This window comes from Dictyostelium discoideum, assembly GCF_000004695.1.
Source record: "Dictyostelium discoideum AX4 chromosome 3 chromosome, whole genome shotgun sequence".
Taxonomy (NCBI): Eukaryota; Evosea; class Eumycetozoa; order Dictyosteliales; family Dictyosteliaceae; genus Dictyostelium; species Dictyostelium discoideum.
Window position 1 is genome coordinate 4417259 of NC_007089.4, and position 21402 is coordinate 4438660.

The 21402-nt window shown below is 22.9% G+C and overlaps 9 protein-coding genes across 9 annotated transcripts; 4 read left to right on the forward strand and 5 right to left on the reverse strand.

The window, feature by feature from the left end:
- Window positions 1–31: 31 nt before the first annotated feature.
- DDB_G0295713 (regulator of chromosome condensation domain-containing protein) lies at window positions 32–2401 on the reverse strand (the record flags this gene model as incomplete). The annotated part of the gene is made up of 3 exons (XM_002649110.1): window positions 32–1900; window positions 2055–2281; window positions 2383–2401. The coding sequence occupies 3 exons, from the start codon at window positions 2399–2401 to the stop codon at window positions 32–34; spliced, it is 2115 nt and encodes a 704-aa protein (XP_002649156.1).
- A 1389-nt stretch (window positions 2402–3790) lies between these two features.
- cxdA (cytochrome c oxidase subunit IV) lies at window positions 3791–4841 on the forward strand (the record flags this gene model as incomplete). The annotated part of the gene is made up of 4 exons (XM_635557.1): window positions 3791–3858; window positions 4165–4395; window positions 4513–4615; window positions 4797–4841. 4 exons carry the CDS (start codon window positions 3791–3793, stop codon window positions 4839–4841), a joined length of 447 nt encoding a protein of 148 aa, XP_640649.1.
- Window positions 4842–5442: 601 nt separating this feature from the next.
- Window positions 5443–5856, reverse strand: DDB_G0281395 (hypothetical protein; the record flags this gene model as incomplete). Its single annotated transcript, XM_635558.1, has 1 exon — window positions 5443–5856. One exon carries the CDS (start codon window positions 5854–5856, stop codon window positions 5443–5445), a length of 414 nt encoding a protein of 137 aa, XP_640650.1.
- A 691-nt stretch (window positions 5857–6547) lies between these two features.
- DDB_G0281397 (hypothetical protein) lies at window positions 6548–6703 on the reverse strand (the record flags this gene model as incomplete). Its single annotated transcript, XM_635559.1, has 1 exon — window positions 6548–6703. One exon carries the CDS (start codon window positions 6701–6703, stop codon window positions 6548–6550), a length of 156 nt encoding a protein of 51 aa, XP_640651.1.
- A 649-nt stretch (window positions 6704–7352) lies between these two features.
- DDB_G0281399 (hypothetical protein) lies at window positions 7353–9001 on the reverse strand (the record flags this gene model as incomplete). Its single annotated transcript, XM_635560.1, has 2 exons — window positions 7353–8648; window positions 8783–9001. The coding sequence occupies 2 exons, from the start codon at window positions 8999–9001 to the stop codon at window positions 7353–7355; spliced, it is 1515 nt and encodes a 504-aa protein (XP_640652.1).
- A 2972-nt stretch (window positions 9002–11973) lies between these two features.
- DDB_G0281401 (P-type ATPase) lies at window positions 11974–16133 on the forward strand (the record flags this gene model as incomplete). The annotated part of the gene is made up of 4 exons (XM_635561.1): window positions 11974–12066; window positions 12167–12472; window positions 12571–12966; window positions 13158–16133. 4 exons carry the CDS (start codon window positions 11974–11976, stop codon window positions 16131–16133), a joined length of 3771 nt encoding a protein of 1256 aa, XP_640653.1.
- Window positions 16134–16366: 233 nt separating this feature from the next.
- Window positions 16367–16960, forward strand: nacA (hypothetical protein; the record flags this gene model as incomplete). The annotated part of the gene is made up of 2 exons (XM_635562.1): window positions 16367–16489; window positions 16601–16960. The coding sequence occupies 2 exons, from the start codon at window positions 16367–16369 to the stop codon at window positions 16958–16960; spliced, it is 483 nt and encodes a 160-aa protein (XP_640654.1).
- A 145-nt stretch (window positions 16961–17105) lies between these two features.
- DDB_G0281405 (hypothetical protein) lies at window positions 17106–17231 on the reverse strand (the record flags this gene model as incomplete). Its single annotated transcript, XM_635563.1, has 1 exon — window positions 17106–17231. One exon carries the CDS (start codon window positions 17229–17231, stop codon window positions 17106–17108), a length of 126 nt encoding a protein of 41 aa, XP_640655.1.
- Window positions 17232–18154: 923 nt separating this feature from the next.
- Window positions 18155–20876, forward strand: tgrC5 (IPT/TIG domain-containing protein; the record flags this gene model as incomplete). The annotated part of the gene is made up of 2 exons (XM_635564.1): window positions 18155–18236; window positions 18301–20876. 2 exons carry the CDS (start codon window positions 18155–18157, stop codon window positions 20874–20876), a joined length of 2658 nt encoding a protein of 885 aa, XP_640656.1.
- Window positions 20877–21402: the final 526 nt, after the last annotated feature.

Consider the following 21402-nt stretch of genomic DNA (forward strand, 5'->3'; position numbering starts at 1 on the left):
TTCATTTTCATTTTCATTTTTATTTTCATTTTCATTTCATCTTCATTTTCATTTTCATTTCATTTTTTTTCATTTTCATTTTCATTTCAATTTCATTTTCATTTTCATTTTCACTATTAGCAACTTGAGTGGAAGTTTGTTCAATATATTGACTGAATTCTATAAAACCATTAATGATAGCATTTATTGTTTCAAGTGAAATTTCAAATCCTTTTGTTTTTGTTAATATCTCTATATTGTTTAATGTAACGATTGCATTTGCTTCAAATTCTTTTGAATAATTTTCTAAATATTGATCCCATTCATATTTGGTTGATTTTGGTGAATTAACTGTAGTTGAATTGTTATTATTATTATTATTATTAATATTTTGTTTAAAACTTGATTTTAAATAAGACATTAATCTTTGAGAACGATCAGAATGATTTCTATTTAAAGTTAAATGACTATCAATTTTTAAAACTGTATTAATTGGTAAAGTATTTATATCTGGAAAAGATGTATCAGTTTCCATGTTATTAATTATATTCTCTGAAATATATTTAATACAATATTGTTGTAATGATTCAATTGGTGCTATTAATTGAATCTTTGAAGGGGTTGCTAATGTATGAAATTTACCACATGATACTTTATCAATTACAATCTTATTCTTTTTTAATGATTGAATGAACTGTGGTGAAAATTGATTTCTTGCCCCATCATAATGTGATAATTCATTAAAATGATATTGAAATTCTAACATTTCTTCTTCAGTTAGTATTCCTTTATCATTAATTCCTTGACTATCTTTATCATTGTCGTCGTCATCATGGTGGTCATCATCACTATGGTCGCTTTCATCATCATCATCATGGTTATCTTTGTTTTTATTTGTATGTTTAGTTTCATTATTTTCATTTTTATCTTTAATTTCAAAATTTATTAATTGACTTGTTGGTTTATTAAATTTAATATTTTCACTAATGATTGTTTCATCTTTTGTAGTATCAACTTTGAATTGAATAGTTTGAAAACCACCCTCACCATTACCAAGTGCCACAGACATCCTAATGTCATCACTAACTACTAATCCACCACCCATTACTATTAATTCACCATTATTTGTTACAAATGCACTATGATAAGCACCTGATGATATATGTTTAATCTCTACCAATGGTAATTCAATTAATATTGGTTCAGTTGAATAATCAATACCTTCAATACCTAATTGACCATTTAAATTTTCACCCCAACCATAAACTTGATTTTGATAACCATCTAATGCTAATGAATTATAATATCCTGATGATATTTCAATTATATTTCTTAATTGTTTTAATTTCTTTGGTATAATAATATTAAATTGTTCTTCCCCTTCTTCTTCTTCTACTACTTTTTCTACTACTTTTTCTTTAATTTCATTATTATTATTATTATTATTATTATTATTATTATTATTATTATTATTATTATTATTATTATTATTATTATTATTATTATAAAATTCATCATAATGACCAGTTGAAATACCTCCACCATTTGAATAAACTTCACCTCTGTTTGTTAAGTATAAATAATGATTTACACCACATGCTACAGATTGAATTTCAATATTATTTTCAATAAAGTAATCTACTGGTTTAGGTTCATTATTAAAATTAAAACCTATGAATGCAATACCATTATGTGATACTCCAATTGAATTATTTAATGAACAATCGATTGCTTTAATTGGATATTGAAATTTTAATAATCTTGGTATTAATGTATCAATACTTTTACCCCATTCCCAAACTTTACCTTGATCTGTAATTGCATATGACTGATTCCAACATGATACTGATACTATCTTTTCATTCTCAAATTGTTTATTTAATATTGGTACTTTACTATACACTAATGAATTATTACCAAACTAAATTTTAAATTTTAAAAATTTTTTTTTTTTTTTTTTTTTTTATTATAAATTAATTATTATTTATTTATATGGTATTATTATTATTATTATTATTGATTGATTGATTGATTGATTGATTGATTGATTGATTGATTTAAGAAAAAAAACTTACTTCAGCAGAACTATTTTCACCAAATACCCAACATCTATTTTTATTATCAATTGCTAATGAATGAGCTCTGCCAGCACAAAAATCAATAAATTCTATATCTTTTTCACCTTTTACTTCGGTTTCTTCTTCTTCTGAAAATATGTTTACTTGTTCACTATTTGAAATATTAAAATATAAAGGTTTTGGTGTTTTAATATCTGACAATGGAGAACCATGTCCTATTCTACCTTTTTTTTTTTTTTTTTTTTTTTTTTTTTTTTTTTTAATTAGTAAGAGTTTGATTAAAATTAATTAAAAAAGAAAGAAATTAAAAATAATAAAACAATACCAGATCCCCAGCAATACATTGGAAGTAGTTTTAATTGTTTGTGATTATAAATAATAATAATAAAAAAAAAAAAAAAAATTGAATTTTTTTTTTTTTTTTTTTTCAAAGAATCTTTTTGTTTGTTGACAAATGAACCCAAATTTTTTTTTTTTTTTTTTTTAGTTTATTTCTCTAATTTTAATTACTTCTAATTTTATATTTATTTTCATAAATTATTGTTTCATTAGAAATAAATTTTTTTTTTTTGTAATGGATCGAGTGTGGAAAGAAAAAAAAAAATTTTAAAAAAAATAAAGAAATGAAAAGTAAATTAATATAATTATCTTAATTGTCTTTATTTATTTTTTTAACTTGATTTTTTATTTATTTTTGATATGAATTTAGTAAACAAAAATGGACCACTCAAAAATAAACGAAATGATATGAAATAATTTTTTTTTTTTAAAAGTTTAAAAAAAATTAAATCCAAAAAAATAAAAACTAATATGTATAAAAGAAGATAAAAATTATTTTAAAAAATATTGAGCTTTATTAGTTTATTGATTCTAAATATGTTACTATTTTTTTTATTTCTGTACATGTGAAGACACATTTATATGTACCAGTAAGCGAGGCTGTAATAAAAACTTTGATTTAAACAGCCTAAATGTGTCCTAACAAAAAAATGTATCCATTGCAAAATACACAACTTTTTTTTCTTTTAAAAACGTGCATTTATTACAAAATACAAAAATTGGATTTGAATTGCCAGAAGCCATTTCAAACAAAAACATGTTATAAATCAAAATACCAAACTAATTAGAAAAAAAAAAGTTTGGTATTTTGATTTAAAACACGTTTTTGTTTTGAAATGGCTTCTGGCAATTAAGAACAAGAAAACCTTGATTTAAACTGTTGCTATTATGTGTCCAAAAAAATCACACAAGTAACCACCAATCCTTTTCATTTAAGATATAAAAAAAAAAAAAAAAATAATGATTAAAATTAAAAAAAAAAAAAATTAAAAAAAAATAAAAAAAAAAAAAAGAAAAAAAAATAAAAAAAACGAGAACGAAATTCGAAGTGATTTGGAAAATGTAAAAAACAAATGAAATTTCAAGCCAATATTATTTTTTAAATATATAAGAAAAATAAAAAAAATAAAAAAACAAATAATTAAAAATAACATTATAAAAAAAAATAATAAAAAAAAGTGTGTGTGATAAAAAAGAAAATGATGATCAATATCCAAATTGGGGTTGTAGTTCGAACAGTGTTGATAAAAAATTATTACAAAAAAAAAATAAAAAAAAAATAAAAAAAAAAAAAAAAAAAAAAAATGAAAAAACAAAAAAAAAAATTTTCAAAAATTTTTAAAATTTTTTTTTTTCACATTAATTACTATCATATTTATACCTACACACACAAAATGTTTGCTTTAAGATCAATTCGTTCAGCTACTAAAGCTTTCCAAACCACTTCAATTGTTTCTCAAAGGTATAAAAATAAATATAAATATAAAAATAAAAATAAAAATTAGATATACAAATATATAAACATTGTTTTTTTTTTTTTTTGTGATCTTATTTTATGTCAATGAAATAAAGTAAAAACAAAATACAACAAACAAATAATAAAAAAATAATGACAAAATAAAGATAAAAATATAAAAATAAAAATATAAGATTATTGAATGGAAAAAAAAAAAAAAAAAAAAAAAAAAAAAAAAAAAAAAAACACATAGTTTAGTAAATACTAATTTGAAACATTATAAAATAAAATATTTATATAAAATATATTTAGAGGATTTTTACAAACTACCCTTAAAAACGTCCTCTTCCCAACTGAAAGACAATTAAGACGTCAATACTTAGCTGATAATCACATCAAAGTAGGTTCACCAGAATTCGATAAATTTTATGAAGATTTACAACCATCAGAACTCTCAAAACAATCTGGTTTAAGTGATGCCCTCCTCGATGACCCAATCCTCCACATTTGTGTCATCAAATACAACAAAAACATTGTCCAAAGGTAAGTAATCAACCAAACACTCAAATTTAATATAAATAAAACTGAACGAATTGAATTATAAAAAGAAAATAGATATAAAAATCAATATATACTAATAATTAAAATCAACAATAACAGATACAACTTAACCCCAGAACAAGAAAAAGATATCATGGAAAACTATAACGTTAGTGCTGGTGACCCATCACTCGAACAAATTTTACCAATCCCAGTCCCAGCAGTAAATATTACATTATTATTACATTATTATTTTTATTTTTATTTTTATTTTTATTATTATTATTATTATTATTATTATTATTATTATTATTATTATTATTATTATTATTATTATTATTATTATTACATTTATAAAGTACACATTTACTAACTCAATATATATAATATTAAATCAATTTTAGCATATCTTCGAAGAGTTACCAATTGTCAAAGTTTTAAATAACTAAATAGGTTTATGTAATTACATACTGATGTACTTTCTTTTATTACACTGAATGGTGAAAAATATAAATTTCAAAAAAAAAATAAATAAATAAATAAAAAAACCCAAAAAATAAATAAAAAAAACAATTGATATATAATAGTAATAATAATAATAGTAATAATAATAATATTTCTTTATGTAGTATTTTTTTTTTTTTCTTTTTTTTTTTTTTAATAAAATTTATTTATTAAATATTTTCATAATTAAAGTAAAATAAAGTAAAATAAAAAAAAATAAAATAAAAAAATTAAAATTAAAATAAAAACAAGATATTAAAATTTTTATTCTTTTTTTTTTTTTATTTTTTTTATTTAATCTTTTTTTTTAATTTACTTTAATTATAATGTTGGAAATGTTGAGTTGTTGATTTGCTCAAAATAAGTAAATATACCCCAAGAGCGCCAAAAAAAGATTGGTAGATCCATTTTTTATAATTATTTGATTTATTTGGATGAATATCCAACTAATCAATAAAATGATATTATTAAAGAATACCTATTCTCTAATGTTACCGACACCAACATTACTAATAAAAAATATGGCAACAATAAATGGATGCAAGATTAAAAGGTTAATACATTTACGAAAGCCAGCACTAAGAGGGCGCAACTAATAAAAACAAGAAAACTGTTATTCATTTGAATGGGGATAGGTATTTCAGTCTCTATAAAATCTATTTGAAATGAATCATCTTGACAAGATGTACCTTTTTTTTTAAAAAGTTCTCCAGATTTTATAAGTATTGAAGTTGAGTTTGTAGGATTTTGATCATTATTTAAACTTATGTCATTGCTATTATTATTATTATTATTATTATTATTATTATTATTATTATTATTATTATTATTATTATTATTATTATTATTATTATTATTATTATTATTATTATTATTATTATTATTATTATTATTATTAAATTGAATATTATTGTTTGAAGCATCACTGAATTTTGTGTAAATTGAAATGGTTAAAATCATTTTTTTTTTTTTTTTTTTTTTTTTTTTTTTTTTTTTTTTTTTTTTTGATTATAGTTTTTGTCTTTATTTAATTTTTTAATTTTTTATTTGTTTTGTGTTTAGAAAAAAAAAAATAAATAAAAAATAAATCACATCCTTTGCAAAGGATATTTCTAATTTTTAGATTTTCATTTATTTTATTTTATGGTATGATCCACCCTCTTTTTGAAAAGAGGATTATTTAAACAGATATTTAACTCGAAATTTTAATCCCTTTACAATAATTTTCAAAAATAGTCTTTTATTGTGAAAATCTTTTTTTTTTTAGACTTTACTATTTTTTTTTCATTGAAAAAACGTATTCTTTTTGGTTCTTTTTTTTTTTTTTTTTTTGTTTTTTTTGTAAAATAAGTTTTTGTTTTTTTTTTTTTTTTGTTTTTATTTTTTTTTTTATTTTTTTTTTTTATTTTTTTTTTTTATTAAAACTTGCTGTATTTGATAAATGAATTATGACACTTTAGTTGGTGTGATTTTGTATACATTTTTTTTTTTTTTTTTTAAATGTATTTAATTTAATTATTTTTTTTATTTTTCATTATCTTTTTACAATTTCAATCATGGACAGATAATAATTAAAAAAATAAATAAAAATAAAAAATTTCTTTTTTTAAATGTGTATTTTTTTTTTTTTTTTTAATATTATTATTATTATTTATTTTCCAGGATCATTTTCAGTGTTATTATATTGAGCGACAATAAAGTAAGACCACATAGCTTTATCACCTCTATGAAGGAAAGAATTGAATGGAGAATCGATTGAACCAGTGCGGTTGCCAATCTTGATATTCATCATCGATTTCATATACATATTTGTTGTTAAGACCCTGAAAATGAGCATTACTTTCAAACAACCATCTTAAATTGGGTTGTTCTTAGAGTGAATATGCATCATCCAAAGCTACTAATACAGTAGCCTCCAGACGAATATTCTGTTTTGTAATTTGTGCCATGTTCTTCATTCCAACGCTGTAATATTCCTGGTGTATCTGTTGCAACATCATAACCAATTGCAACACACAATTATAATGGCAAATATAATTAGACAAGAACTGTTAGCATTACAAGAATATTATTAATAATTATCAAATTATTAAATTATTATAAAAATTAAATTAAAAAAATTAAAATTTAAAAAAAAAAAAAATTTTTTTTTTTTGATTACAAACACCCAACACCACAATACTCAACACCACAACTTTAAAACAATAAAATAATGTTTAAACATGTATATATAAAACCAAAATTGACCTCTGAATCCACCTCTTCTTGCTGTTTTGATTTAACTCTTATTTAAAATGTTAAAATTTTATCTTTAGAAAAAAATTAAAATAAAAAAAAAAAAAATATAAAAAAAAATAAAAAAAAAAAAATGGAAAAAGTGTTTAGAAAAAAAAAAAAATTAATTATTATTTAATAAAAGTATTATTTTAATTGTTTAATTTAATTATTAAATTTATTTATTTCTTTGGTAATTCAATTGATTGTGGATAATTAAAATAATTATTTGGATCATATTTTCCTTTAATTTCTTGAAGTTTTTTATAATTTGATTTGGTGACATAGAGTCCGGTTTGCCAATCTTCAAATTCATCATCTGGATAGTTATTATTTAATTTATCACCAATTGAAGAGAGTTTAGAGTTTACAAGTTTTCTAAGACCAGAGAATAATGGATCATTTTCAGTGTTATTATATTGAGCGACAATAGTGTATGACCACATAGCTTCATCACCTCTGTGAAGGAAAGAATTGAATGGAGAATCGATTGAACCAGTTCTATCTTGATTTTGTTTACCACCATGATAGAAAATAGCTTGATTAATATTTAACAATGTTTCTGGTTTAACTAAAGAGGTTGAATTGATGATATTGGTGACGGCATATTTATAGAAATCGTTGATAGCCTTTGGTACATCGTTTTTAGATAATTTCTTAACGAATCTTCCTTTGGTGAATTGTCTTAATGGATTATTATCATAACTCATTGAGCTAATGACTTCCCAGAATGTTTTCTTTAAAGTTTGGATATCCATGGTGGTGACTTTACCCAATGGTGTACAGGTTGGATTTGATGGTGGACAAAGGAAACCGGTTAACAATTTTCTGAATTCGAAATCGCCCTCTTCAAGTGGACCATTGTAAAAGAATGTAATACTAGCGGATGGAGTCATATTTGCGGATTTCAAAGTTAATTGAGAATACATATTGGCATAGATATTTTCACGAGTTTGTTCAGTGGCAGAACGTACATAAGAATCCAATAAGGCGAGAGCTTTATCTAAATTGACAATATCGAAACGAATGGTATTCTTGTAAAAGTATTGTGGAATTGGGTAAACTTTAATTTTGTAATCTACAACAACACCAAAACCACCACCACCAGAACCAGCCAATGCCCAATAGAGGTCACTATATTTATTCTTTGGATTGGCTTTAACAATTGAACCATCTTCAAGTACAACGGTGAATTCTAATATGTTATCAGCCATATAACCATATTTACCACCAAAGTAATTTGATCCACCACCCAATACAACACCCATACCAACAGTTGGACAACTACCAGCAGTTGTTGCCAATAATAATTTAGTTGTGGCATTATATAATTCAATAACTTGTACACCAGCTTGTACAACAACAGTTTGAGCTTCAACATCAATTTCAATACCTTTTAATGAACTTAAATCAATATTAACAGTTTTATTTAACATTGAAAATTGTGTTGCTGAATGACCACCTGATCTAATTGATACCTAAAATTAAATTAATTTTTTAAAAAAAAAAAAAAAAACAAAAAAAAAAAAAATTAATTAATTAATTAATTGAATTTAAATTTTTAAAAAAATAATAAAATGATTTTATAAAAAAAAAAAAAATAAAAACTTACACCTCTATTAATACTTTGTGCATATAAAATTGCATCACTAATTTCAGAAGCATTCGTTGGTTTAATATAACAGTATGCTCTATTATTCATTAATGGATTAATAAATCTATAATAATTTGGATTATTATAATCAACACATTGGACGGCTTGAGTTTTTGAAATTTGATTAATAGTAATTAATACAAATGATAAAAATAATAAAATATTATTTAATTTCATTTTATTTTTTAAAAAATATTATTTAATTATTATTTTTTTTTTTTTTTTTTTTTTTTTTTTTTAATACAATATGTTTATGGTTTTTTTTTTTTTTTTATTATTAAAAATACAAAAAGGTTATTTTATTTTATTTTATTTATTATTACAATATTTTTATTAGTTTTTATGGAAATACAATTTTAATGGTACAATTTATTATTATAATTATTTTGGATGATTAAAAAAAAAAAAAATAGTTCAATTTATAATAAAATATTTAGAGGGAAAATAGAATAAAAAAAAAAAAAAAAAAAAAAAAAAAAAAAAAAAAAAAAAAATTTTATAATTAAAATATCAGAATTTTTCTTAAATAATCATTGCGAGTACACAAGCAATGAATTTGTGACCTTTTAGTTTTTTTTTTTTTTTTTTATCTGAAAACATAAAGTTCAATGAATAGAAGGAAAATATCTTTTTTTTTTTAGCGAATTTTTAAAAAAAAAAATTTTCCAACCAATTTTTAGCGATTTACTTTTAAAAAAATGCGAGTAACTCTTTGAGATTAAAATATCTAAATAACCAGAGTTATAAAAAATAAAAAAAATCTTTTATTTACCTAAAATCTCAAAAATAATTTGATTCTAATCATTTTTATAAAAAAAAAAAAAAAAAAAAAAAAAAATTAAAATTAAAAGAAAAAGAAAAATCTAAAAAAAAAAAAAAAAAAAAATTTTAGTCTTGATAAAAAAAATGATTTATTATTCGTTCGTTCATTCCATTTTTTTTTTTTTCTTTTGTCTGAAAAAAAAAAAAATCAAATATCTTTTCCTAATTTTTTTTTTTTTTTTTTTTTTTTCATTTTTTTTTCATTTTTTTTTTCTTTATTTTTTTTTCTTTATTTTTTTTTTCTTTATTTTTTTTTTTTATTCTTTTTTCTTTTTTTTTTTCTTTTTTTTTTTTTTTTTTTTTTTTTTTTTTTTTCTTTATTTTTTTTTTTTTATTAAAACTCTTTATTTAAATTTCTTGTTACCAATATGGTAATGTTGAAAATGGAAATTATTTAATTTGAGAAAAAATAAAATCAAAAATTAAAATTATTATAATTATAAAATCTAAATAATAACCACACTATATGAATTAATATATATTGTTTATTTAATTTTGTGTAAAATCATTCAAATGTTAGCGTTTGTAAACACTTGGTGGTTGAACATAATTATAAAATTAATTTTTTTCTTTTTTTTTTTTTTTTTTTTTTTTTTTTTTTTTTTTTTTTTTTTTTTTTTTTTTTTAATGGATCTGAAAAAAAGTCGATATAATCACACCCCTATTAATATTTTTAAAATAAATTTAAATAAATTCAATGTATTCAATTATAGCCTAACTGTTTGATAGTATTAATAATCCACTATATCAACATTTAGATTGGCCTTCAATATTATGTGCACTTTATTCTTTTCAAATTTTAAAAATAACACTAATATATTGAACCTTTGATTTCAACTAAAATAAAAATATATTATACTCTAAAAAAGGTATGTAGTTAAATTGCTATTATTATTATTTTTATTTTTTATTTGAACAGAGGGTGTGTGGGTGTGCATTCAAGTGGTTATCATAATAATTTGGAATTCCTGAAAATAAAAAAAAAAAAAAAAAAACAATTCACACACAATCAGTTTCTATTTATAAATATTTTTTTAAACAAAATGAAAATAAAAAAAAAAACATTTTATTTTTTTTATTTTTTTATTTTTTTTTTTATTTTTTAATTTTTTTTTTTTGGAATTTTTTTTTTTTTTTTTAATGTCATCTAAAAATACACGCACCTGTGTGTTTTTTTCTGTGTGTGTGTTGAAACAACCCTTTTTTTAATTATTATTATTTTTATTTTATTTTTTATTTTTTTATTTTTAAATATAGTAATATTACATCAAAAATAAAAAAAATAAAAATAAAATTTAATGTTTTTTTTAATTTTTAACATTAAAAAAAAAAAAAAAAAAAAAAAAAATTAAAAATAGTTACTTCTCTCTTTCACACCACAACAACAACCAACAACCAAATAGAATATTTATTCAATTTTTTATATTTATTCAAATTAATAATAATAGTTATACAATAACTATTTAGATAGATATCAAAATAACATAATACAATTTAAATGTGTTGGGAAATAACAAAAACAACATATTAAAATAAATAAATAAATTAAAAAAAAAACAAAGAGAAAGAGAAAGAGAGAAAATCAATCTAATAGGGAAACTTTTTTTTTTTTTTTATAAAAAATAATTGTAATAATAATTAATTCACAATCAATATTTCATATACATCTTAAAAAAAAAAAAAAAAAAAAAAAAAAAACAAAAGTATTTATCATTTTCTTTTTGTAAATTCATCACCATCATTATAACCAACACTTCTATATAATATTAATAGTAATAATAATAATAATATTAATAATAGTAATAATAATAATAATAATAATAATAATAATAATAATAATAATAATAAATACAACAATAATACAACTCACCCACCCACACACTTCACACACACCACCCAATCTTTTTTTTTTTCTATTTTTTTTTTTTTTTTTTCTTTTTCTTTTTTTTTTTTTTTTTAACTCCTTATAATTTGATTATTTTTTTTGTATTCAATTTTTTCTTTTTTATTTTTAATTTTGTTAATTATTTATTATTATTATTATCATAAATAAACCATATAATTATATATAATATATCCATAAAATTTGTAACTAAAAAAATATATTAAAATTTCCTACTCTCTAGAAGGAAATTATCTTAACACTGTCGTGACTTTGTCCACATTATTTTAAAAAAATAAAATAAATATATAATAATAAAAAAAAAAAAAATAAAAAAAAAATAATTGTAATAATATAGTAACAACAATAAAGACAACAATAGTAATATTAAAAAAAATTAAAAATTTTAAAAAAAAAAAAAAAATAAAAAAAAAAAAGAAAAATAATGTACTCAGAAGATCCAGAAATTCCTATGAATCAAGAACCATTTAATAACAGTAATAATGTATCATTTAATAATTTTAATAATTTTATGAATGTAAGTTATTTGTTTTGTTTTTTTTTTTTTAATTACATTTTATATGTGTATATTAATAATATAATTTTATTTTTTTGTTTTATTATTTTTATTATTTTAGCCAAATGAAGAGGAACCAACAGAAGAGAAAACAGTTGCACCAAGAACAGTACATATTGGTAATTTAGAACATAATTATAAACATGGTTATGGTAAGAATGAGATTGCAACCTCTAGATACTCTAGCATTAGTCGTATACCGCGTATCATTGTATCACAATTGATTCGTTTAATCAATGTTTACTTTATAATCATCATAGTTTTATCTTTTATTGATGGTGTAAGTCCAACTGGTAAATTTACAACATTAGGTCCTTGGTTAATTACAATTACAATTTCAGTTTTAAGAGAAATTATTGAAGATTTAGTAAGTGTGGTGGTGTTGTTTGTTTGTTTGTTTGTTTATTATTAATAATAATAAATAATAATTATATTAATATATTTTTAATATTTTATTTAATATAGAAAAGACAAAAACAAGATGAAGCAGTAAATTATGGTACATCAGAAGTATTTAGAAATGGACAATTTGTTCAAACATTATGGAAAGATATTAGAGTTGGTGATATTGTTAAAGTACGTAATAGACAATATTTTCCAGCTGATATTTATATATTTTCAACTAGTGAACCAGAGAATGTTTGTTGGTTCGAATCAAAGAATTTAGATGGCGAAACCAATTTAAAACAAAGACAAGCCACAAAAGAAACAATTTATCTAAAAGATAATGCTGAATTACTTTCAAATTTTTGTGGTTTAATTGAATGTAATTCACCAACTAAAGATTTACTACATCTTAAAGGTTCTTTCTTTTTTGATGATAATTATGTAATTTTAACACCAAAACAATTATTATTAAGAGTAATTATTATTATTATTATTATTATTATTATTATTATTATTATTATTATTATTATTATTATTATTATTATTATTATTATTATTATTATTATTATTATTTATAATTTATAATATATTTTTATTTATAATTATTTATTAATATAATATATCTATTTATAATTATTTATTTATTTATTTATTTATTTTAAAAGGGTACAAAATTAAGAAATACAGAGTGGATTAATGGTGTTGTAATGTATACTGGTATTGATACAAAATTAATGCAAAATACAGAAAAAGTTAAAGAAAAGAAAAGTCATATTGAAGATTTGACTAATCATTTTATAATATTCATATTTTTTTTACAAATTTTATTATGTGGTGGTAGTGCAATTGCAAATGGTGTTTGGAGTACAAGTAATCACGATGTTTGGTATTTATTATTTACAGCAACTGGTATAGTGGAGGGTGGTAAATCATTTTTAACATTCTTGGTACTCTATAATAATATTATACCAATTTCATTCTATGCTACAATTGAAGTGGTAAGATTCATTCAAACCTGCTTCATTAATAATGATGTTGAAATGTATCATGAAGAAACTGATACACCAGCACTTGTAAAAACTGCAAATTTAAATGAGGAATTAGGTCAAATTGAATATGTTTTCACTGATAAAACTGGTACTTTAACTCAAAATGCAATGACTTTTAAAAAATGTTCAATTGGTGGTTATGTTTATGGTGATAATTCAAGTACAAATACAAATAGTAACAATAATAATTATGATGATAGTAATGGTGGTGCAAGTGGTAGTGGTAATGGTAATGAAATTAGATCAAATGAAATGATGTCATTAGAAATACCAATTTCACCAACTTATCATACTGGTATTACAAATTATGATTTAAATAATAATAATAATAATAATAATAGTAATAATGGTAATGGTAATGGTGCTGGTTCATCATCATCATCAAATTCAAATTCAAATTATACAAAACAATTAATACCATTTGTTGATTTAAATGATGATAAATTATTAGAAGATTTACACGCAAAGAATGAACAATCAAGATTGATTGAAGAATTTTTCTATGTTTTATCAATTTGTCATAGTGTTATACCATTACAAGAGGATGGTAAAGTTAGTTATATTGCAACATCACCCGATGAGAATGCATTGGTATTTGCTGCTAAATCATTTGGATTCGAATTCATACACAAGACAACCAAAGCGGTCTATTTAAAAAAGAATGGTGTCGAAGATTTGAAATTTGAGTTATTGAATGTTTTAGACTTTTCATCGGAACGTAAGAGAATGAGTGTCATTGTCAAGACGCCAACTGGTAGGATCATGTTATATTGTAAAGGTGCGGATTCAGTGATCTTTGATAAATTGGCACCCAATCAACCAAATGCCGATACTTCAATTACTCACATTCAAGATTTTGGTTACCAAGGTTTAAGAACACTTTGTGTGGCCTCCACTCAATTGGATGAACGTGTCTATCAACAATGGGCACAACAATATCATGCGGCTTGTTCATTAACCATTGGTTTGGATGTACCTTCACAATTGGAGAAAGATAAAGAGATTGAACGTGTTGCTGAATTGATTGAAACCGATTTCCAATTGTTGGGTGTAACCGGTGTTGAAGATAAACTTCAAGAGGGTGTACCTGAAACCATTCAATTACTAACTGAAGCCGGTATTAAAATGTGGATGTTGACTGGTGATGGTCAAGAGAATGCTATCAACATTGGTTATAGTTCAGGTTTAATGAATGAAAATTATGAAATGATCATTATCAATGAACGTACAAAAGAGAATGCAATTCAAGAATTAAATAGACATGTTGGTGAACAAATTATACTTCAACAGGAGAATAATAACAATAATAATGATGGTAATGATTCAAATAACAACAATGGTGGTGATGATGATGATGGATCAATTACAAGAAATGAAGAAAGAAATAAATTGGTATTGGTTATTGATGGTGGTACATTAAAGTTTGTATTGGATGATGCAGTTGGTTTTACATTCCTTAGATTGGCTAAAATGTGTGATACTGTTATATGTTGTCGTGTTTCAGCACATCAAAAATCAAAGATTGTTAAATTGGTACGTAAAACATTTGCTCCAAAAACTTTGGCAATCGGTGATGGTGCCAATGATGTAATGATGATTCAATGTGCTCATGTTGGTATTGGTATCAATGGAAAGGAGGGTAATCAAGCCATTTATGCAGCAGACTATTCAATCTCTCAATTTCAACATCTTGGTCGTTTATTGATGGTGCATGGTCATCATAGTTATCGTAGAATGTCAAAACTCATTTGTTATATCTTTTATAAAAACATTGTACTATACTTTTGCCAATTTTTATTTGCCATTTTCTCTGGTTGGTCAGGTCAAACATTATTTGAAACTTATAATCTAACAGCCTACAGTGTAGTTTACACTCTCATACCATTGATCGTCTATTGTGTCTTGGAAAAGGATGTCAACGAGCGTACAATCTATCAACATCCTCAACTTTACAAAGAAGGTATTCAACATAAATATTTCAATCATTTCACTTTTCTACAATGGATTGCCAATGGATTCTATCATGGTTTCGTGGCCTTCGCTTTGGTGTATTGTACAGTGGTAAAGAGTAATCCATTCACCAATGGTCAAACTCAAGAACTTTACGCATTTGGTATCATTGTCTATAGTTGTGTCATGCTAATTGTCACCTTGAAATTGGCTTTGGAAACTCATCATTGGACTTGGATCAATCATTTGGCAATGTGGGGTAGTTTAGTGGTATTCTTCATTTGGAATGTAATTTATGCAACTATCAATACCACCGCCGTCGGTTCAAATGTTTACTACGCCATCTTCCACATTGGTGAATCGGCTCACTATTATCTACTCTTGGTTTTCGTACCAACTTTAGCCCTTTGGAGAGATTTCACTTGGAAATATGTTTATCGTACTTTCTTACCTGATCAGTCTCATATCATTCAAGAAATTCAAAGAAAAAATAATAATAACGCTGCTAATAGCAAATTTAAAGATGATTTAGATATTAAATCTTATCGTCCTAATAATGTAAAAAGATCAACTTCCTCTTATTCAATTTCTCAAGAAGGTAGTAATTCAATACCTTTAAAAAATTTAAAAAATTCTAATTAATAATAATAAATAAATCAATAAATGTATATATTTAATTTTAAAAAAAAAATCAAAATCAAAATCAAAAAATCAAAAAAATTGTGTGAATTTTTTTATTTTTTTTTTTATTTTTTATTTTTTTTTATTTTTTTTTTTTTTTCGTCAAATTTTTTTTTTTTGATTTGAAATTTTTTTTTTTTTTTCATTTTTGATTTTCATCATTTTTTTGAATAACAAATACATATACAACAACAATGGCTGATTCAGATGTTAAAAAAGTTACTAAAGGAGAAAAGAAGACTCGTGAAGCTATGAAAAAATTAGGTTTAGCTCCAGTCAGTGATATCTTCCGTGTTACCATTAAACAAAAAGAAGGTGTAAGTATTTTTTTTTTTTTTTTTTTTTTATTATTTTATATTTTAAGCAACACAAAAAATATTAATAAAATTTTTTAAATAAATAAATATAAATGAAAATTATATATATAGGTCTTAGTTGTTGTTGCTGAACCAGAAGTTTATGCTTCCCCATCAGGTGAAACCTACGTAGTTTTCGGTGACCACTCATTCGATGATATCGCCAGTCGTTTACAAAAAGCTGTCCCAAAGGCCAACGTTGATGACATCGTCAAAGCTGCCATGCCAGCACCAACTGCCGTCAAAGAATCTGAAGAATCAGAAGAAATCGTCGCTCAAGCCGTCGACAGCTTTGATTACAAAGGTGTCAACCCAAAGGATGTCGAAGTCGTCATGAAGGAAACTAAAGCCTCAAGAGAAAAAGTCGTTGAAACTTTAATTGCCACCAAAAACGATCTCGTCTCTGCTGTCTTAGAACTCACCACCAACTAAATAAATTTCTAAAATTTTAAAAAAAAAAAAAAAAAAAAAAAAAAAAAAAAAAATTATCATTATTTTATTTATTTTTATATTTAAAGATTTCATGTAATTTACAATGTAGCAGTATATCACCAAATGAAATATTTTATTACAGTGATCAAAACTTAAGTTCAAATGAAACTGATATTATAAATAGTACTGATTGTTTATCATGCCATTCAAATTCATTTGTTAATGAAATATCAGGACTATTATATCCATCTCCAATTAGGCTCAACATCATTCCATTGTGATGTTAAAATTGAAGAAATTAAATTATCATTAATTTACCACATTTTCTTTTTTTTTTACACACGAATAATATGGGGTGAATTTTTTATTATTTTTTGTAATTGTTTTTTTAATTATTATAAAAAATAATTAAATATTTAATAATCAAAATAAAAAAATAATTCTAAAAAAAGAATGAAAATAATTAAAATCTAGATAGTAGCTGTTAAATACCATGTTACCACCATTATCAGTAAGTACCCTCCATTTTAGTGAGAACCAGTAAATACGGGTAGGAAAAGTTTCTTTCAATGGGCTACATATCGAGACTTCAATTATCCAATTATTTGGGGTTAAAAACTCTTCTCTTAGAATGTGCCCGAATAATGGGAAGCACCTAGTGTAATAAAATAAAAAAAAAAAAAAAAAAAATTAAATTCACACACCAAAAAAAAAAAAAAAAGATTAAATTTTAACCTTCCTAATAAAAAAATTTACAACAAAAATTATTTTTTATTTTTTAAAATGTGTTTCAACAAAAAAAACAACACCAACCCCTTACCCCTTTTCAAATTAATGGAACTCCGCAATCATGCTCATTCACCAGATAGAATCTATTTTTAGAATTTTCATTTTGTTTTTTTTTTTTTTCATTATTTTTATTTTTATTATTATATTTTCTTTTTTTATTTTTTTATTATTATTATATTATTTTATTATATTTTTTTTTGTTTTATTTTTAATTTTATTATTTCTTTATATTTTTAATTTAATTTTTATTCATTTTTTTTTCCATTTATTTATTAAAAATTGTTTTTATTATTAATTTTTTTTAGAAAATTTTTTTTTCCAGTTATTATTAAATTTCTCTTTTTTAATTTATTTTATAAAATTACTTATGTAGTCAAATTCAAAAAATAAGAATTTTTGATAGAAATGGAACAGAAAATAATAATTCTATTTTTATTTTTGTTCTCAATTTTTAAATTAGGATATTCAGTGAAACCATCACCAATTGGTAAGTTTCATTATATTTTTAATTATATAAATAATTAGTTTATGTAATTAATTTTTTTTTTTAGATGTAATATATGAAGATAAATCATTTACATTTATTTTTAATAGTAATCTCCCATATTTTACCCGTTTAATTTTATATCAAAACCAAACAACACCCAGAAATGAAATGGCACCAAATTATTTTGATTGTAGCCTAGTTGTTGCTAATAAGAGACATTGTTTATTCCATTCAGATGAGCCATTCTCAAGACTATGGGGTAGTATTTACAGTAAGATATGTGCAAGAAATGTATCAAGTCCAGTAGAGGATTGTTCATTAAGGGTTTCAGCTTTGGATTTTTATCCATTACCATCTAATTTGAAATATAGTAAAAAACCAAAAACGTCTGGGGAAGATATAATAATTACTGGTTCATATTTAAGATTCATGGGTGGTCCTAATTTCCTTATAAATTCCTTTGATTTTGATAATCCTTTTATTGTTAAAGGTAATTTCTCTGATCCATCTTTTGACTGTAATTATCTTACTGTAACTATTCCACCAGGATCTGGAAAGTGTGAATTGTACTATGATGAAACTGGTTTATTTTCTGTCCCATTTTCATACGAATCACCTAAAATATCAAGTACTGTTTCTAACTTATCAAAACAAATATTAGTAATTAATGGTGATAACTTCTTTACAAATAAAAACTTGGTTAGGGTTTCTTTTGATGGTATTAATCAACCCAATTTTATTATTTCAGTAAATCATACACAAATTCAAGTGAATAACTTTAATAGAGTCGACCCTGGCCCAATGTCTGTTAATGTATCTGTCGATGGTATCTCAATTGAAAACAATTATATTCATTGTTCCCCAGCAATAATAACATCAATATCATCAGTATCAAATCATTTGGGTGGTACTGTAACAATTAAAGGTGAAAAATTATCTTCAACTTTAAATTCATCATTGACTCCATCGATTACAATTGGTGATAAAAAGTGTATATTTATTAGATCAAAAATAACCGAATTGGAATGTCGATTGGATCCAAATGAATATGGTGGTAAGAGTTTATCAGTTGACGTTAATTTCGGTGGTTGTAGTTCAACAAGTCCTAATGGCGTATCATTTACATATAATTTTCCCACATTATCAAGTGGATCATATTCAAATGGTATCGTTACATTAATTGGTACAAATCTTGGTACAAATAAAGAATCACTCATTCAATTATATGGTAATGAAATAAACGATAATATAAGTATTGACCAATTTAATGTATCATCAGATGAAAAGACTTTATCATTTAAATTACCTCTTTTAAGATGTAAATCATTTAATATTAAACTCACTCGTTCAAATATTTCCTCAAATACACTTTCAATTTCTGCATCATTAATAATAAATGTAATAAGTAGATCAACAGTATCAAATGGAACATTAAATATTGAAATATATTATATGGATTGTCAAGTAAGTTCATCACCAAGTATTACTGTTGGTAATTCATTTTCACCCACACAATGTTCGATACCATTACAATCTTTAACATCTGGTTACTATGAAACAACATGTCCAACACCATATGGTACTGGTATTAACAAACAATTCTTATTCAAATTAAACTCAGAGACAGTGAGTGATGAATTTTCATATGCTCTCCCAACAGTCCAGAATAGTAAAATTTCTCAAGGTAATATAACATTTCATGGTAACAATTTCGGTAATTCAACATCATTAGTTCAAGTATATTTAAATGGTAGTGATATTACATCAGAAATTCTAGAATTGGAAGATCATCAATTTACTATTAAAAAATTGGATTCATTTGAAAATGGTCCAATTAATATTACTGTAGATGGCAATAATATGGAGTTATTATTTAATTTAAAATTACCACCTGTCATTTATGGTATAACAAATAAAGATAATAAAGCAATTGCTTGTGGAGGTCTTATCACAATTTCTGGTAAAAATTTATTGACAAGTGACAATGAATTCAAAGTTAAGGTATTTGCAAATAAAAGAAATACTACAGTAATTGTTCAAGATGAAAAGATATTAATAGTTAGAGATGAAAGTAAAGAAAGCCCACTCTTTGTTTCAACATTGATTGGAGATGATTTAGGACCAAATGCAATATTGACATATTTAGAACCAAAGATTACAGTAATTCCACCTATTAAAATTAAAAAAGAAGGGATTTCAATAAGAGTGGGTGGCGTTAGTTTTCCAGGTATTTTTAATGCTGGCTTAGCACTTTCATCAGAAAATGTTTCTCTTTCATGTAATTTACAATGTAGTTTATCACCAAATGAAATATTATATTACAGTGATCAAAACTTAAGTTCAAGTGAAACTGATATTACAGATAGTACTGATTGTTTATCTTGCCATTCAAATTCATCTGTTGATGAAATATCAGGACTTTTATATCTCCAATTAGGCTCAACATCATTTAATTACGATGTTAAAATTGAAAAAGTTAAATTATCACTATCACCATCACCATCAAACGGTTCTGAAAGAAATAGCAATTCATCCAAACTATCAGGTGGTGCAATTGCAGGTATTACAATTGGTTGTGTCGCTGCCGTTGGTCTCTTTGTTTTTCTCTTTGGTTTTGTCTTTATTAAAAAAGCTCGCTGAGGGGGAGAAAAAAGTAAGATTCATAGTTTTATGAGAAATTTTACTAGGTCAATTTCTCACGGGAAGATAAAATAATATAAAAAGAAAATGTAAATTTCAAATCACAAATCACATATTGGTAAAATTAAAACTTAAAAAACTTAAAATAAAATAAATAAAGATAAAATAAAATAAAAAATTTAATTTAACATATGTTTATTTATTTTATTTTATTTTTACCATATATATATACAAGGCATTCACTTATTTATTTATTTATTTATTTTATTTATTTATTTATTTATTTATTTATTTATTTTTGAGTGAATTTGCAATCCAATCAGATCTTTCATATATACCATTTGATTTAATGGCACTGCATATTTAGTTGAATATACGATTTTCTATCTTTAATTGAATTTAAATTTAAAGAGTTTACAATTTCTGCGGTATTCATTGCATTGAAAATTTTTATGTTCAATAGTTCAACCCGGTGGTTGGAATGGTTGTAACAACATCACCCAATTTTAATTTATATACATGTATT